The sequence below is a fragment of the Martes martes genome (genome assembly GCF_963455335.1).
Source record: "Martes martes genome assembly, chromosome: 13".
In the NCBI taxonomy this organism is placed as follows: domain Eukaryota; kingdom Metazoa; phylum Chordata; class Mammalia; order Carnivora; family Mustelidae; genus Martes; species Martes martes.
Window position 1 is genome coordinate 40573997 of NC_137901.1, and position 20110 is coordinate 40594106.

A 20110-nucleotide genomic window follows, 5' to 3' on the forward strand; every position below is an offset into this window, starting at 1 on the left:
AAGGATTCTTAATCAGACTTAGGGTTATAAACAATGGGTCAGTCAGAGCTTAAGAAGGAATTAAAAGTTCAGGGAGAAGTCAGTGGCTGTTATGATGGTTTTATTTCCACCACTACTTCCAAATAGGCTCTGAGTCAACATATAATAGCGCATTACATTAATATGCATCGTAGGGCAAGTTGATTATTGTGTAGTCAGCTAAAGAAATTCATTTTTTGTATTATTTCAGTTAATATTGAATTATAATAATTTAATTTAGTTAAGAGAATTAATGAAACAGATCTAAATTTCTATGTGTTATTGTTTTTGACAGGAGAAAAATTATACTCTTCTCTGGCTATGTTTGATGGGGGTATTTGCAAGGGTTTCCACCCTTCGTATCATGATTGGTTGATTTCTCCTGAAATATAAAATTTTCTACTTACCTGACTTGCTATTTATTCATAGGGTGAGTTTCAAAAAAAAGAAAAGAAAAGAAACAGCAAGCAATAGAAATAGGTACTAGATCTTTTAGGTAATTCCTCCATATTTCCCCATTTGTAACTCCTGTTCTCAGTGAATCAGAATTTGAATCTGGAGATTATGATTAGACACAGATTTAAAAGATTTTGCAGTTACTGAGAAGTGGACACTTGATAGCCCATCACCTCATTTGTATTTACTCCTTGGGACAGTTGTGGAAGTGATCTCAAAGTAGAATCCTGAAAGAAGTTCAGTTAGTGGCTAGTTACTAACCGAAATCCTTTTCCAGGCAAAACATAGGTCATGATTTTGAGCTTAGGTAGATAAAGAGCAGTTACTTTTGTTTCTGTTGTGGGGTACCAGCCATCATAAAAACAGTATGAAAATATTAATGCTTAAAAATACCCTAGAAATGATCTAATGCAATCTCTCCTCTCTTCCTTCTCTCCAATCCATGTCATAGGTATAACGCTGGGAGGCTGTACAGTGTAGTAATGCCAAAGTAGGGGAAGAATTCTACCTCCTGATTACAGTCCATTTCTATAAATACCAAACCACTATTCAGTATTGACTGGATATATGAAAGCGAAATACAAAAGGGTTGATGGCCAAATGCTATTATCTTTTACAAAAACTCTTTACATAGTTTAGAGTTTACCAAACTATTAAGTTTAATAGCTGGCACTGCAAGCAAATTCTAAAAGTAAGTTTGTCCTTTCATTAATCTTTGACATCAAACCAGTAGTGTTTCATTCACTTGTATGAAAGTATACATAGAATTTCAGGGATGCTCTTGATATTTAAGTATTGTTCTGTGCTTCTGTAATGTTGTCTCATACTGGGACATTTTTAAAATAGTGGGACATTCTCATTCCATACATCATGTCCATCTAAAAGAGTATTTTAACACTTACATTTTTTAAAAGTAATGCCATCGAAAACAGGTAATTGAATGCAGGCCAGTACAAATTATTTTTGAAAAAAAAAAAAAAAGAAATGTAATCCATTTAGGCCAAATAACATGATGTTAAGGCAGCATTTGCCATCAAGTTATCAGGGTCAGGTTACTGGGGGATATTATTTAAGTATCGAAGAACAGCTCTATTTCTTCCTAGCAAGTCTTAGAAGAAAGGAAATTTAAAACGTATATATAGTCCTAAACTATGTTTGTCAAATGCTGTAGGCAAGTAGGTTCTAGAGTTGACTCAAGTAAAAAGGTTTTCATTAGCATGGGCCTGGGGGGATGAACAAAATGTAAACAAAGCTCGTCTTGGTTTTGAGTTAGAGCAGTGCTGTGAATATACCTCTCTCTGTCCACTTTGAGTTAATGGCACTGAAGATAAACAAACTGTCCCCTTGTTAAAGCCAAATTTATGTATGGCAACCGTGGTGCCTGCAAACCAGATTATTTGGGAGGTGTTGGAAATCACAGAGATTAAATGTCAGTTTCCTAAAGAGTTATGTTAATACCATAAGGATGATGTCAGTTTACACCCTAAAATCATACTTACACCCTGACAGAGGGGCCTTGTTGACTCTCTCTGTGACGTCATGTCCTCAGTGTGGGATGCCTTCTCAGTCAGCGCAGAAAGAATAGTGTAGCTTCTCACTCTGTATTAATTAAAGTGTGCCCTTACATACTTATTACATACTTGCTGCAGCCTTATCCCACAAAAATGTCATCTTCGTCTGCCCCCTGACTCCTGGTCGTGATGACAGTGGCCACTCTTCTGCGCTATGATAATTACCTAAGTGTCATGCTGGTTTCTTCAGTGACTCTGGCTGTGACCCTGTTTGGCAAAGTTGTACGGTGTATGTAGTTTACCCTTTATGCTGTTAGTTTTGCATCTAGCAGTCTCTGAAGTGGGATGCGGGCTTAGGCTGTCTAGGAAGAAATTCAAGAGTAAGCAGGTCAAAAGCTAAGCAGTGGTTTTTGAAACAGATTTCTTGGATGGCTTGGACCCCAAAATCATAGAGTCCAGTATATAGTACCTCCTTGTGCCTCTCCATCCTGCCTCATACCCAAAGATCTCTATGGGGGAGGAAGTTTAGTTACAGAAAATAAAGGTGACATCTTTAAGGAGTCTGCCTTTCAGCTTCAACTTCTCTATGCACCAGTGATGTGGAATGGGTTTCTAGAAGAATGTTTTCTGATAATTCTGTGGCTTGCTTACATCACTAGATCTTGAAAGAATGTGTTATTATCACACTTGTTAGCTTTTGTGTAGAATTTAATTTTATTTATGTAATTTATCCCTAATTATAGCTTTGCTCATAGAATTATCTATTTAAGGTAAATGTGTAATGCTACTGCAGCAGATTGAAAGGATAAAGATGCAGGTCTGGTTCAAATTTCAGATATTTTATTAACTTGGCCTGTTTCTGTGGGTGAGTTAATTTATCTCAGTAAATTGTAATTGTAATAAATTGTAATTACCTCATCTATTTTCTTCCTGGTCAGATTTTGGGAGTTATATTAGATACATTTACATAGAGAAACTAGCACTTAGTACGCTCCCTTTGACTAGTATTCTTTCTTCATCATTTCTAAAGTGAATATGTCTGTAATAGACTTACCATTTATTAAAGCCTATGGCATGAGGTATAAATATGCTATTTTTTCTATTTACTAATATTTAATTTTTGGTTACAGTCAATAAATATGTCAATAAATATGGTTTTCCTTATTCTTGCTCCTCTAGTTTATAGCACATTAATTTCTGACAGTTTCGTACTTGTGTTTGTAATTTTATTCTATTTAATTGATTTTGAATCTTCATTTTGGCTTTAACGATTTTTAAAGTATATTGTATATCTTTTTTTAGAAAGTTTATTTTTAAATATTTCATTTATTTATTTATTTTAGGAGAGAGAATGAGAGAGACAGAGAGAGAGAGAGAGAGCATGAGAAGGGGGAGGGCCTGAGGGAGAAGCAGACTCCCTGCTGAGCAGGGAGCCTGATGCGGGACTGGATCCTAGGACTCCAGGATCATGATCTGAGCTGAGGGCAGTTGCTTTACCAACTGAGCCACCCAGGCTCAAGTTTATTTTTATTTATTTTTTATTTTTTAGATTTTATTTATTTATTTGAGAGAGAAAGAGCACAAGCAGGGGGAGCTGAAGCGGCTGAGGGAGAACCAAACTCCCCACTGAGCAGGGAGCCTGATGTGGGGCTCAATCCCAGAATCCCAGGATCATGACCTGAGCAGAAGGCAGCCACTTAACTGACTGAGCCACCCAGGTACCCTAAAATACGTTATATATCTTTTTAAAAATTTGGTTCATTAGGGGTGCCTAGGTAGCTGGTAAGCTTTACATTCAAGTTTTCTAGGCTAAGATTATTTTCATCTTTATATTTAAAGTAGATTATTTTCCTAGTAATTGGTGTTCAATAATCATGTTTATAGAAGATGATTTGTGAAGTAAAATAATTTATTAATTTGCCATGGGGAGATTTTTCCATTGCAGGATAACTATAAAGTTTATATTCTCTCTCTGAATGCCCTCCACCTACCCTAGCAATCAAGGTACTAGCTCCAAAATTGTTTATTGGTCATGAATGAAAAGTAAAGATGAATAGTTATTTTGACATGCCTTTCATCTAAGCTGCAGGGGTATCTAGTAAGATATTCTTTCACTAGGAAAGAAAATACCTTTATTTATTCTTCCAGACAACAGCATATGGAAAGGCCTGAATTTCTGCAAAGGTTTGATTTAATCTATCAGGTGATATATTTTAGAAAAATTGAGTAGTGAATGGATCACATTTATTTACCTATCCAAGGAACAATTATTGAGTTTCTACATGTTGATTTGTCAACCTCACAGAGTTCTGGGAACACTTGCAACTGCCCTCATGACCTTTGTCATAGGAAGAAAGCCAAATTTTCATCTCAAGTTTTTGGACTCTATTTTCCAAACATTGTCCACTAAAAAAATGTTTAGTTATATTTAAAAATAAACTATTTTTTAGTTTACCCTCTAATTCCAACTACATTCTAGTAAGATCTAAATTTTTACATATCTAACCTTTCCCCAAAGCATACTTAAGGCAATTGGTCAAAATATATTTTACAATCTAAAAAAATTAAGTTATATTGTCCCTTGTTTTAAAGAGGAATCATCAGGTCAAAGACTAATTTAGAAGAAGTCCTGTTGGGAATGTTGGAATTTGACAAGCAATATAGAGTAGTCTGGGGACTCAGTTCTCATATAGAGTGTCAATGTAAGGATGGATTTTAGAAAAGTTGTGTAGTGAATGGATTGCATTTATGTATGTATTCAACAAATAATTATTGAGTTTCTGTTTGTTGCTGTGCTGACTTCTGTGTATCACACATCAGTTCCAAATTGGTTATTTAATTACTTCCATATCCAAGGAATGACAAAACAATGTTTGATGTACTTTCTTAAATAAGCCAGGTGCAAGAACATGTCTTAGAAAGTGAGTGAATTAACATGGTGTTATTGGAAATAAGCTTTTAAAATGTTGTGTTGTGTATACAAAAAATGGTAACTTTAATGGACTCATGACCCTGCTTTCTAGCAGTAAATAGACATCCAAACCAATTGTCTATCAAGGTCACTCCTAAGTTTGTAACAGTAAAGCTAAGTCATCTCTTACAGGAGGATGATTATATGTCTAAACACTTTACAGGGACAGGCATCTAATTAACATGAATCATACAATATCATAAAGGTACAAATTAATGACGGGGGGACTTGAAGACTTTCCTATTTTACACCACCATGTTTTTAAATTCAGTTTATCAATATATTAACTTAGGATCCATTCTTGTTTACCGTGGAATATTTAGGAAAGGCCTATGAAATCCGAACGTTTTGTTTGTTGCCAGTAGCATGTCCCACCAGAGTGCTGCTGAGTACAGCTGTGGTTGTCACACACCCCGTTGGTGCCCTCTTCCTGTATTTTGCCTTTATGTTTCAGTACCCACACCCCCACTTTCTGGCTGCTGCTATTGTGTTTCTTCACTGATGCTATAGCCACTTGGCCTGCCTGTGCAGCAGGCATAGGTCGTCCTCAACTTTAGACTGATGGTAGGTGTTGTCTAAATACACGGTCTCCCTCTTTTCTGGGATGGTCTAACTCTGCAGTGCATGCACTAGACCGACTTCCAACATTTTCCCCAGGAGAGCTGAGCTTCGGTTGCCCATGGACGTAACTGGCCTCCATTGGCTGTTTTCCCTTCACTGTTTCGTTTCGCATTTACTTTCCATCCATCCTCTTCCCCCTCAGACTGCCCACCAATCCTGTTTCTCAGGCCCTAATTCTGGGTAAACCCAACCTCAGATGCGATCAAAACAGAGGAGCCCAGGTCAGTAATTTATCAAGTAGAAACTGGCATTCATTTTGAAAAAGATATCTATTAATTTGAACACTGCAAAGTTTTTTCCACTGAAAAATATGATAAATTACATTCTGGGCCCAATCAGGCATGGCTTTTTTTTCTCTTTTTTTAAGATTTATTTGTTTATTTGAGAGAGAGAGCCCGTGCAAGTGTGTGTGCATGAGTAGGGGGAGGGGCAGAGGGAGCGGGAGGGAAACAGACTTACCACTCACTGAGTACAGAGCCCGACTCGGGGCTCAATCTCGTAACTCTGAGATCATGACTTCAATTGAAATCAAGAGTTGGATACTTAACTAAGTTACCAAGCACCTGAAGATACGACTTTTGACAAGAATTGGAGCCTGACATTTTGAGCAGTTATGGGAAATTTCTTGAAGCAAGAGCTCTTTCCCCTAGGTTTTATTTTATTTTTTAATTTTTATTTTATTTTAATTCTGGTATAATTAACATACAGTGTTACATTAGTTTCAGGCATGCAATATAGTGATTCAACAATTTTATACAGTATGTGGTGCTCATCATGATACGTGTACTCTTAATCTCTCCACCTGTTTCACTCATCTCACCATCTCTGGCAACTGCCAGTTTGTTCTTTATATTTAAGAATCTGTTTTCTTGTTTGTCTCTTTTTTCTTTCTTTTGTCTCTTAAATTCCACGTATGAGTGAAATCACATGGTATTTGTCCTTCTCTGATTGCCTTATTTCACTTAGCTTTATACCCTCTAGGTCTACCCATGTTGTTGCAAATGGCAAGCTTTCATTCTTTTTTATGGCTGAGTAATATTCCATTGTATGTACCTATATGCTATATCTTCTTTATCCCCCCCTTATCAATGGATACTTGGGCTACTTTCATAGTTTGGTTATTGTAAATAATGCTGCAGTAAACATAAAGGTGCATATATCTTTTCAAATTAGTATTTTTTTTTAATTTTTTAGGTAAATACCCAGTAGAGGAATTACTGGATTATACGGTAATTCTAATTTTAATTTTTTGAAGAGCCTCCAAACTGTTTTCCAAACTTTGATGACACCTCGTAGTGACAGTGTAGTTGGAATTTTCATTCCAACCATCAGTGTACATCCTTTTTCTCCACATCTTCACCAATACTTGTTATTTCTTGTTTTTATTTTTTTAATTTTAAATTTTAGCTGTTCTGACAAATGTGAGGTGCTATTTCATTGTAGTTTTGATTTGCATTTCCCTAATGATATGTGATGTTAAGCATCCTTTCATATGTCTGTTGGCCATCTGTGTGTCTTCTTTGGAGAAATGTCTGTTCATGTCTTCTGCCCATTGTTAAGTTGTGTTATTTGTGTTTTTTTGGTATTGAGTTGTATAAATTCTTTATATATTTTGGATATAACTCTTAATCAGATATGTCACTTGCAAATATCTTCTTCCATTTAGTAGGTTGTCTTTTAGTTTCATTGACTATTTCCTTTGCTGTGCAGAAGCTTTTTATTTTGATGTAGTCCCAAAAGTTTATTTGTGCTTTTGTTTCCCTTGCCTCAGGAGACATAGCCTGAAAAATGTTGCGATGGCCAACGTCAGAGAAATTACTGCCTGTCTTCTCTTCTAGGATTTTTACATTTTAGGTCTTACATTTAGGTCTTACATTTAGGTCTTCAATCCATTTTGAATTTATTTTTGTATATGGTGTAAGAAAGTGGTCTAGTCTCATTCTTATGCACGTAGCTGTCCAGCTTTTTTCCAACACTTGTGTTGAAAAGACCGTCTTTTTCTTACTTTGTTGCCTCCTTTGTCAAAGTTTAATTGACCATAGAATTATGGGTTTATTTCTAGGCTCTCCATTCCGTTGATCTATGTGTTTGTTTTTGTGCTAGTACCATACCATTTGATTACTCCAGTTTTGTAGTATATCTTGAAATCTGGGGTTGTGATACATATGGTTTTGTTTTTCTTTCTCAAGATTGCTTTGGTTGTTTGGGCTCTTTTGAGATTCTTTACAAATTTTAGGATTATTTGTTCTAGTTCTGTGAAAAATACTGTTGATATTTTAATAGGGATTACATTAAATCTGTAGATTTCTTTGGATAGTATGCTCTTCCTCCTAGGTTTTATATAAGCAAGAATGACTAGCACATAGGCACAGAGCAGATAGGGATATACCAAGTTTCTCATAATAAAGTTTTGTTTGTAAAATTAGGAAAAGTAAAGGTCAGCTAGAGTTTACCTTATTTGAACTCAGTCACTAAGTACATGCCCCCGGATTGGCTCACTTTCGAAATTTTGAACCAATTTAATATGCTCCATTTGTGCCTACTATGCTTGAGTTTTTTCAAGACACTTCTCTAATGAACTTTGAATTTAATCTAATGGAAATCCATAAAAATTCCTAAAACAGAGGATTAGCTTAATCTAATTTACATTTTAGAAGGCCACATAGGCTCATCTGTAGGAAATTGTTTGAAGAAAGCCAGTATGGAAGTAGAGAGACTACTTGAGAGACAGTTCTAGTAGGGTGGTGGCAGATGGGGATAGAAGCTGTTGGGTGGCCTGAGCTATATTTTGGTCATAGAATTAGTCAAAGTCATTAGCACATATTAATGAGTCAAATGAGGGAGGGGGATGTGAGGGAAGGGATGAAATCAAGGAGGAGTACTTAGCTTCTGTCTTGAGCAGTGGATCGCTGGGGTCATATTTATTGGGGGGTATTGGGGAGTACAAGTATGTTTAATAATTTTGAACATTTTAAAAGGGGCTTCGTTGACACCTCGTAGAGACAGTGTAGAGTGTTAAGAGCAGAGGGCATGGGACCAAACTTTAGGGGGAACATCACCATTTAATAGTTGGGTAGATGGGAAAGAAACAAAATCAGAGAGAACATGGCCAATGAAATGTAAGCTACATCTTGAAAGGATGGTATAAAAGCCAAGAAAGAAAAGTGTTGCAGTGAAGAGAGAATAGTTACCTTTTTTCAGATTCTTCCCAGAGATTAAGAAAGATGAGGACAGAAAAGTGGACCTTGTGTTTGGCCATCTATAGGTCTTAGACAAATTTGACAAGGGCCATTCTGGCGGATGGATAGGATGCGGTTGAAGTTTGATAGGACATGAGAAAGTAAAGAAGGCACATGTATATGAGTCTTAAGAAGGTTGGTGAGATGGGGCACCTGGGTGGCTCAGTGGGTTGAGCCTCTGCCTTCGGCTCAGGTCATGATCTCAGGGTCCTGGGATCGAGCCCTGCATTGGGCTCCCTGCTCAGTGGGGAGCCTGCTTCCCCACCTCTCTCTCTGCCTGCCTCTCTGCCTACTTGTGATCTCTGTCTGTCAAATAAATAAATAAAATCTTAAAAAAAAAAAATGAGGTAGTAGCTCCAGGAAGGGATACTGTTGAACAGGCTCTGAAAGAGAGTGAGAGATGGTTTCAGAAAAGCATTATTAGGGAAGGAGCAAAGTCATTGAGCACAAATGGGGGATTGTCTTTTTATATAAATAGGACACTAGCTCCACGGTAATAAGATGGAGGGAGAGAGTGCAAGTACAGGTGGATGTCTCATGAACAATAAGATTAGGTCATCAACTAAGAATGAGGAGGAAAGAAGAGGTGTGGGAGTTTTGACGACAGAGAAGGTATGGAATAGTGAGCTAGTATAATGAGATGAGAGGTCTATCAGAGTAGGTTGGATTTTGGGGAACCATTTTATATTAATCTGAGATTTGAGACTGAGTATTCAAAATGAAAAAAAAAAGTCAATTCTGTTGAATCACTAACTGTGTGAGGACAGAGGTGGAACGTGAAAGATTTGGGATGTGAAAGGGAGGAGCGGGGCAAGGGGTTCAAAGGCATTCACCAAGAGTCAGCATATTTGAACTCATGAAGCTTGATTAGACACGGAAGAAAGTGGGGTGGCAGATAGTGGAAAGTGGGAGGAGTAAAAACAAGGAAGCTCCGATGAAGTGGAGGAACTGTGCCATCAGAATGCATGCGCTAGAGAGCTGGAAGAAGAAGGAGGAAGTGGTCAGAGGCTGGGAAGACTGACACAGGGATCCAGAAACTGCCGTGCTGGGTTGGGATGGGCAGAATGGAGGTCTGAGAATTCTGAATTCCAGGTGTCAGCTGCTTCCTCTTTGGTGTCACTTGAGTTCCTGTGAATGCTCTCTGGAGTTGGAGAGGTCACAGTGGACTCTGGGCCAGACTGAGTCTTCAGTAAAAGTGAGAATCTTCTTGAGAGGTTAGGGAGAGACACAAGCAGAAGAGAGGGGACAGGCGGTTCAGACGAGTCTGAAAAGGGTAAGGTTTTGTGTAAGAGGAAGGTGATCATGTTCTGAAAGTGGCACTGGAGAGCAAAAAGGAGATGTACGCCCAGGAAAGATGAAAGGGCATGATTTGAAAAGAAAATAAGAAGAAAATCTATTTTAAAAGAAATACAGTGCTAGTGTAAAGTTGCTTAAGTATCCAACAATGGATGTTTAAAATCCCAGCTACTTGTCATTTATGTATTTGTACGAGGCTGCTCAAGCCTGTGCTCAGACACTGCTGGGAAGCCCTCTGGAGAGAAGGCACCCCAGGAAGCTGAAAAAAAAAAAAGCTAGAAAATGGAAAATGAAAATAAGTTTTAACAATGTGAAAATAAAATAACAATGTGGAAATAAAAATATGAAAATAAAATAAATCATCTGGACTGAAAATAGTCATTAGATTTGCTGACCTCTAATTATTCCTTACAGTCTAAACCTCCCCACCTTTACCATTCAGAAAAGATGATGGAAGCATACCAATCATTTTATTGCTGTCAACATATGCCTTTGGAAATTACAAACCAACTTAAAATAGCCAATGGAGGACCAAGCAAGGAATTAGCACCCAAATAAGCCAAAAACTTTTATATTGAAACCTGAAAGAAAGCACCTTGTTTTAAACATCACCGAAGATGAATATTAGAGTTTAAAAATACTTGTAAAATAGCAAAAGAAAAATAAGTTAGACTAGGTACCGCTTGATGATAAAGAGTTCAGTCATTCAGATATAACTAAATGGAAGGAATACAGACAGTTAAACAATAGGTTATTCCTTGTTTTAAAATTCTTTGATGGTTAATAAGTTGATCCATTCATGCTTTTGTCCTAGCATAAATTGAACAGTCTAGAACTGGGAGGCAGATTCTATTTCATGGAGACTAGTAATCTGTGTGGACTGGTGTATTGCAGTGCAAAGGGAAAGAGTCTTAAAAATACCAGAAATCCTACAAAAGTTTGGGGTTTATTAAATAGGCATGGGAAAATGTGGCAAATACTTTTAGAAGTTTTGGGTTTTGAATGTCTTTCCTAAATTGGCTATTTTAGCCAATGTTTATAAAACCTTTTAGTTCCTACTCTAGCTAAAGGGTATCATATGTGTTATACACTGGTTGACCTTCAGGTGTTGGTATAAATTCAGAAATGAGTTGTGTACGTAACTAAAAACATCCAGTTAGCGTGAATATGTAACTTTTGAAGGTATAATTAAAATTCTGTTAGAAAATTACATTGAATGGAGATTACAAGGCTAAAAACTATATGCCAATAGAGAAGAGATGTCCAGATGAAGGCCTACGTATATCCCTAGATAGATAATTTTTCTGTAAATTCTTCGTGCACATACAGTTACATCAGGCAATATACATAAAGGCTAATAAAATGTAGCAGATATATCTGGAATTCAATGTCAAAATTAAGCTCAAGATGGTATTTTGGTTAATATTAAGTTATAAAGAATTTATGATACACTAATTTTTGATCCTAAGGGCCATCTCTTTAGAAAGTCAGATGTTTTATAAATACCACTTTCTTTTCAAACTATATACACATAACATTTAAATTGGTATTTCTTCTTTCTCCCTTTTGTTAAGAGCATGTTGATCTGAGATACAGCTTGCAATATAGATTTGAATTATAACTGTTTACTTATAAAATGATTTCCATATCTTAGATCTGTAGAATGACCTAAGGTCTATGGGTTGCAGTAAAGGATCTACAGAGAAGAATTGATTTCTGCCCAAAGGTTGTTTATTGAAAAAATGACATGTCTTTAAATGATTGTTAGAATTATATCTTAAAAAGATAATTTTTAAAATTTAAGAATAAAGAGTTGGAACATCATGTGTAATACTGACAAAAATTTATTTGAAAGTATCTTCCTAGAAGGATTGACAACTAATACTGTCACTTTTTATATCTTCCATGGTTTTTTACTAATGAATCTTAATAATAATAGTTATTGAAGATGATAAATCTGGCATTTTTTAGCAACCTAAAAAACTTTTTTGGAAGATATCAGGAGTCTTTAAAGAACACTTCTGATGATAAATCAAAGTGACATATAAGCTATTTATCATCAGATACCATTCCATTAATTAATTAAACAATAATTATTTTTATTCCTTCAAACTCCTGAGCCCAGCATACTCAAGTATATTTCAATAAATACCTTTTGACTTTATTTCTGGAAAGATTATCCATCATTAATGGAATCCCCCTCCCCAAATGGGAGAGAAAGAAATAAAAGAAAGAGTTCCTCTGAATGACTTTATTTATACTTCTACATTTTGGCATGCTACAGACTATCAAAATTTCACATGGTCTACAGACACAAAATAAGTTGTATATTGTGGCTTTGAAAATATTGACATCATCTGCTATAATATAGAGCAAAATAGCTCTAATAAACTAGTTCACTCTCTAGCCCCCTTTGGTAAGTGTTGGAAGTCGAATGACTATTCTTTGACCTTGTAACACCCTGGGAAACTTGAGTAATTGGCAGGGAATCATTCTTGAAAGATTTTGTCATATCCAGTTTCACTTTCCTGAGCTCATATTAACGTTGAATTTAGAAAGGAGAAAAAAATTCCTCTACTTTGCTATAGTAAACTTACCCATGTCTAAGAATGCTTTGATTCTATTTAGAGATTTTTAAAACCAGGTAATACTATACAGCAAACACATAGAAATGACATACCATAAATAATACATTATTAAATTTTGAAGGTAGAAAAATATATCATACTATATAATTTGGGAACTGTCTATCAATTGGAGCATTTTATAAGCCAAGAACTTATAAGCAAATCAAATCAGGAATGTAACATTTATTCTAGTGAGAAAATTTAGTTAGGGAGTGAGAGTAAGGATATGTGGTGGTCTAGTACAATTTCAATTGGGTCAACACAAGACCATCAATACTGTTAAAAGTTTTTAGTTGACCCCTTTAAAATAGTAGCAGAGCATTGTCTAAAAAAGTACTAAACTCAATTAAAACTAATAATGTGGTATTACATTACAGAATAATTCTAACTTTTCACGTTAAACGTTTTACATGTTCTAGAAACTTTTTTAAGATCCCCTTAAGAAAAAATTCCCCCAAAGCTTAGCCATAGTGCAGGCTTTTTTTCACAGCTCAGCTTAAGTAAATTATTTTAACTTAAGGGATGTATAATAAAGAGCTGGATATAAATGAATAACATTTAGTGAATACACATCGGAAAATACAATGTGGTTTCCATCTGCTTCTTTGGAAGGTAATTTACCATTAGGGATGACAACCATGTCAGGTATTACTTGCTTCAGTCAGGGAAGTGCACTTGGCAATTTCACACTATTAGGTCAGAGCCGCAGTGATAAGGGGAAAAATAAGTGTGATATCCTGCAACCTCATCAGTATACAATATTCATAAATACTGCATCTACTACTAAACACAAGCTAGAATCAGAAAACTCCTTGACTCTATGGGAATTTTAGCTGAAGCCCCTTCTCAAGATCTGGGATCAGACATTGCCAATGTCCCCCAAATGAATCTCACCCTATTGCCATTCTCTTTTGGAAGTTTCCTCCCAGGAAACATTTCCTAATTTAAGGTTTATTTTCTCTGGTACAATTATTAGGGTAGGAGTGCTTGGTGGCTTGTGAACTGGGTTGTGTCGCTAGATTTGTTTTCTTTAATGGTTAATCATGGTCTGAGTATATGGTTGGATTTTTATTTCTATTATCTGTGAAATTAACCAGGTGCTTGGCACATATTTCAAGTTCTTCCTGAATACGTGAGCTCATATGACATGTCTAGTCCTTTTTGAATATTGCTTGAGCTACATGGCAATCAAAATAGAGCAAGGAGAATTGTGCCGATAGCCATCTCAAGGCCAGTTCTTTTGCATGACTGAGTTTAATTTATTCCATGTGCTGGAGATACAGGACCGGCCACACAGAAGATCCTATTGCTGTACCAGCACAGGGAAGACCCTGTCTCAAGTTTTAGTTCACTGTCGTGATTCCATTAGTATTAATGTAAGAAAAAGGTTTACAAATGCTAGGGAGAGCTCTTGCCCAACAGCACTGTTTACATCTATTTTTCTCATTGTGGTTTCCCACCTCACTCCAAAGTTACTTAGCACCTAGTTGCGCATCATAAATCACGATGTTAGTTTTTTGGTGGTGGGAGTTGAAGCTGAATCACCACAGTTGAGAACAAGTGTGCTGGGATCCTGGCTACTTCGTGTATTGTACCGTACTGTACTTCGTGATTCGACTTCGGGCAGTACTAGGGGAGGCAGATCCAAGGGTCTGGCTAAAGTGATGGTCAGAGGAGCTCCTCATGTGGCCAATGGTGGCTGCGCCCCCCATGCTGCTACTCAGGCCCCCACCTCCTCCCAGGCTGCTCAACCCGATGCCACCACCACTTCCTCCAGCGGCACTGCCAACCAGGCCACTGCCTCCTGTCATCCCAGCTGGGCCACTAATTCCACTTATGCCAGAGCCGGAAACAACCCTCTCTGTCACAATCACATTTTGGGCATTTGATAACTCAGGGTGTATACTTAGATTGCCCATCATGCCAGAAGCTGGTCGGATTACTCTTTCTGTCACTACCACATTTGATGACTCTCTAGGATCAGGCATGGTCAAAGAGGTGGGTAGACTTGAACTTGGTGCTATTACCCTTTCTGTCACTATAATGTTTGACCCATCTCTCAAGTCAGGCATTTCTAACATTCCATGCAAATCAGTGCCAGAGATTGGGCCGACCACCCTCTCGGTCACCACTACATTTGATGCGTGCCGATTATCATGAACATGGACAGAGGGCTTCAGAGTGCCAGAGGTGGTGTAAGACTCGGTCACAGTAACATTACCATAGCCCAGAGGATCAGGAATGGGCATAGGATGCTGTACACCAGGTCCAGAGGGGTAGGTACTCTCAGAAATGACTGTAGTGGTGCCGAAATGTGGGGAGATGGGTGGATGTCCACCAGTGATGGGGTCTGTTCCCTGCTGAGGGCAGATCGGTTCGGTGTTTTCAGGTTGCCAAGAGGGATCAGGGTCTGGATATGGTTCAACTTCTTTTCCTAGGCTGATATCTGCCAACTTCTTAAATTTAGGCCCCAGTGTATCCAAAAAGCTGTCATCCAAGTCTTCTCCAATGAAGCTACAACAACCCACAGAGCCAGCAGGGGAACCTACACCTTCAATGTCATATATGAGCAAACAGTCATTGGATGGGCGTCCTTCATCTTCATCTGCATAAGCATATGCTTTCTGGATTAATAGAGAAAAGAGAAAAATGAGATTATGGATACATGTTTAACAATAATAGAAATCTTGATCATTCTTTTTTCTTCTGGGACATTACCAAAGAGGGATCTAGAAGGCAAAATTCTGACCTCTCCTAGAGATGCATTAAAAATCATTATATAATTTCCTGAAAGAATTTGGTTAGAAATTATTTTAACTGTAAGGCTGTTAATACATTTTGATTTTTTAAATTTATTTCAATGGACTTTCCTCATCACAGTGCACTTTGGATACAAAAGCACATGCAAAAAATCACATGAATTATTTTGTAACCATGTTAGGAGGTACTTAAAAGTACTGTACAGGAAGTACACCAAATTGTGGGGGTTTTCTTTTCTTTTTCTTCTTCTTCTTCTTTTTTGTTTGTTTGTTTGTCTAAAAAAGGTAGCTTGTAGTTCATTTGGGTTCATTTGGGATTGCATTTTCCTTCCTCCAATGAAGTGAATGTGGTGGTTCTATAAAGATTTATTTCAGTGTAGCTTTTTCAGTAAAAAAGAACATTTGACTTTAGGTCTATGCCATTTTGGGATTCAGAACTGAAAGTTTTTAAAAATAGGATCTCCTTCACACACACACAAAAAAGAAGGGTACCTGCATGGCTCAGATGGTTAAGCGTCTGCTTTCAGCTCAGGTCATGATACTGGGGTCTTGGGATCAATCCCACATGGGGCTCCCTGCTCAATGGGGAGCCTACTTCTCCCTCTGCCTCTCTCTCTCTCTCATGAATAAGCAAATAAAATCTTTTTTAAAAAATAAAATAAATAAAAATAGGATCTCCTTCCATTCAAAGTTAAAGCCCATAGACATGCGCCCTTTTCTACTTTTTTTAGGATTTATTTATTTATTTATTTATTTAAGAGAGAGAGCACCACCACCAGGAGGGGTAGAGGGAGAGAGAATCTCAAGCAGATTGCCCGCTGAGCACGGAGCCCGATGTGGGGATCCATCTCACAACCCTGAGATCATGACCTGAGATGAAACCAAGAGTTGGACGCTCAACCAACTGTGCTACCCAGGTGCCCCAAACACATGCACTTTTATTTCATCTTTGTCCTTCATAATATTGGATTATAAATTTTCAGGTTAAGTATCAGAAATATCTTTATTAGCAGACCAATTTTTGCCATTTCCTTCAAAAATATTTTTGAGTCCTTACTATTTGCCAGACACTCAATTAGGAACTTGGCAATGCAGTAGTGAACGAAAGCAGATGGAGTCTCTCTCTCTCATATGGCTTACCTTTTAGTAGGAGGAGACAGGCAATACATAAGCATATTTGTCAGGAGGTGGTAAGCTCAAAGTGAAGGGATAGAGTGGCCATGGGCAGCCTCTCATAAAGTGATGTTTGATCAAAGGTTAGAATAAAGCATCAGGGTGAGGAAAGTACATAGAGTGTACTGGGCAGAAGGAGTCATAGATGCAAAAGTTTTGAGGCAGAATTGTACTCTTTCATGAAAATAACATTCATTTGTAGGGACATGAATGGGAAGCATTCCTGTGGATTCAGCAACAGATTTCTTATTATCATCGACTACTATTTGCAAGGCTTTTATCACTGTTTAATTTCAAGATATCAGCCACCCTCTAAAGCAATAGAAGAGGTAAAGAAGGTATTTTAGGCCAGGATGTAGAAGGACACAGATCTATTAGAGACAGTTTCAGAGACAGGAAATCTCTGAAGGCTTAAGTATCATCTGGTGTGTAGCCACAGGCAATTTTGTCTCTACCTGAGGATGGCAAAATTAATTTTGCTGGTTCTTAAAATATTCTGGAAGTGTGCTATGGCTCTTGAACCCACACTTACGGAATGTTTACTATGTGCCTGGAACTGAGCTAGGTACTGGCAACATGATATAGAGAACATATGGACAAGGCAATAAAAACCATGGTAGACATATAAACATTTTAGCAATGATAGGTTCTACAAAGTTTATACACAGAGCACTACAGAAATACAGATAAAGACACATCAGTTCTATTTTGGATGTGAGGGTTATCAGTAAATGTTCAGAGAAGCAGTGATATTTGAATTGAGTCTTTAAAGATGAACAGGAGTTTATGATAGAGATGATGGATAAAAGCATCCTGGGACGGGCACAGCATAGGCGAAGGCATCGTGTGAATGAGGCAAAGACACTTGGTATGTGGGGTTGGTGGTAAGGAGTAATTGGAAATGAGGGAAGGGATCATTTTATGAATAATCTTAATTGTCATATTATGGAGTTCGGACTTCATTGCCTTAGACAAATAGAGCTGGGAGCCATTGGCTATTTTTAAGTAGAGGAGTAAAGTGATCAGTCCAGAATTACAGAAATGTTATCCAGCAGCAGTATGATTGTCAGGCATAGACTAGAGGCTGGGAACCTGCCAAAGCCCTGTTGAAAAATAGTGGCAGCCTGGAGTAGAGCTAGAGGCACAGGATGGAGAGGAAGCCATGGCACTCGAGACCTTACCTGACAGAAGTAGCTTTCCATGAAGTTCATATTCAGACCTCCTTCTCTACATTCTCTCATAGAGTTTCTTCTTAATGTTCCAGAATATTCTTGACATATCTCAGGTACTCCTGAAGTTTTAACTCCTTCTGTTAGTTCAAATCCTGTTGTTCTTTCTCCTCCTCCCAGATCTTGCATTTCTCTGCCACCATACTCATTCGTGTAAACCCCTGGAAGTGTTGATAAAATTAAGTACACTTTCTATAGCGTATTGTAGACCCAAAATAAATAACTTTCTATAATGTACGGTTTCATCATAGAGGTAAAACAAAGGTGATACATAAAGGGCTATACATACACTATGGAGTTCAAAATAATATTAGTAATCAGTTTGTTAATTTGTTAGTTGTTTGATGTTAATTATTTATTGCTAATTATGTGTCATGCTGGAAGAGGGGGGGCTGCATAGAGGTTATAAAAACCTATGCTTTAGTGAGTTTGATTTCAAATTGAGGGAGTTTTGGGGGGAAATACCCAAATTCTAAAAGTTAAATAGTATAAGAATACCCCCAACATATTGGAAGCACAGCGCTTCCAGAGGAAGACCTGAGAACCACTGGCTTTCAGAGGAGAAACCATGGCTGTGGTGACGGGAAAGGTTTGCACCGAGACTCTTGGGTTTTCACTTGATGGGTGTCTAGAAGCCTGTTACCATATTCAAGGCAAGTTAGACAAAATGATGGTTCAGTCCGTGGAAGAGCCATGGATAGGGAAAGTATTGGCAGTGGGATAGGTGCCCTATGGCTTTACTATTTCAAAGATCTTGATTTTTAGGGACAATGTGTTTTTCATCCTTTTATGACCCTGGTGCCTCTCATTGTGCTTTGTTCCAGATTTGTGTAAAGTCTTGTAGATGTATTGAGGGGATAAATGCAGAAGTAAATTCTGATGGATCTGATGATTTGACAAGTCTTGAGAACAGATTGGATGTCAAGAATAGGGAGATAGAAGAGTCAACCAGGGCTGCTGCTCTTGAGGTGAGAGGATGTTGATGTCATTAACACAAATGGAAACATCAAGAAGAGAAATAGGTTTAGAGGCCAGTGTGTCTAGTAGTTTGAGTAAGGTGCAGTCCTATAAACATTCCTATGCCTCTCCTATTCTGAAGAGTTCAAAATAGGAATGGTAACAAATTTGAAAAAGACTGGGAGAAAAAGAAGAGAATGACTAACTTTGTTCACTCTAAGAAAAAGCAAAACAGTACAACTGTTTTCAAAGATATAAAAAGTTTAAAAGAAAAAAAATTTTTTTACTAGCATGGTAGTTATCCCCTTGCTGTGAAATTCAAATTGTTCCCTTGTTTCTGCCTGCAAACTGGTCTAGTTTGTCTTTTTGTTTGTTTGTTTGTTTTAAGCTTTTATGTATTTATTATTATTATTTTTTTTTATTTGACACAGAGCAAGAGAGAGCAAGAGCAGGAATACAAGCAGGGGGAGGGAGAGGGAGAAGCTGACTTCCCATTGAGCAGGGAGCCTGATGTGGGGCTCGTTCCCAGGACCCTGTGATCATGACCTGAGCCAAAGGCAGACACTTAATGACTGAGCCACCCAGGTGCCCCTAGCCCCTGTTTTAAGGCATATTGTCATTAGAGTCTTGGTTAACCATGTGCAAGGAGAAACTCTACCCCCTGCACATGGCCTCAGCCGACAACTTGGAAAGATTCTGATAGTGTTTCATTCACTTACTTCCAGTTTAAGAAATGGGACAAAATATTTCAGATCAGCTTTCTGCTCATGCTGAGAATGGATGCAGTTTTGTTTTTTGTTTGTTTGTTTTTTTTGTCATGATAGCAGCTCAAGTCAGAGTGGGTTTGTATGCAGATAATTTATTTTAGTGGATACAGTTCAGTAATAGAAATATTTTTCTCTTCCTTGTGATTTTCTTAATAACAATTTCTTTTCTCCAACTTACTTTATTGTAAGAATACAGTATATTATATATATATGACATACAAATTGTATGTTATATATAACATATGTATGTGTTATATATAACATATATGTGTTATATGTTATATATGTTATATGTTATATATATAAAAATATATATTTATATATATATATAAATATGACATACAAATTGTATGTTAACCAACTGTTTATGTTAACAGTAAGTCATCTGGTAGTTAAGTAGTAGTTAAGTTTTAGGAGAGCCAAAAATTAATACTTGTATTTTTGACTGATGGGAATCAGCATCCCTAACACCTGTGCTGTTGAAAG

General features: G+C 37.3%; 1 protein-coding gene across 1 annotated transcript in view; it reads right to left on the bottom strand.

Moving 5' to 3' along the window:
• Positions 1 to 10570: 10570 nt before the first annotated feature.
• The window catches only part of DSG1 (desmoglein 1), a 35443-nt gene continuing 25903 nt past the window's right edge, over positions 10571 to 20110 (bottom strand). Inside the window, exons 14-15 of the mRNA XM_080820927.1 lie at positions 17853 to 18061; positions 10571 to 15363 (exon numbers count right to left, since the gene is read on the bottom strand). Coding sequence (XP_080677053.1) covers positions 14317 to 15363; positions 17853 to 18061 — 1256 coding nt within the window. The 3' untranslated portion in view covers positions 10571 to 14316. The remainder of the gene's footprint in view (positions 15364 to 17852; positions 18062 to 20110) is intronic.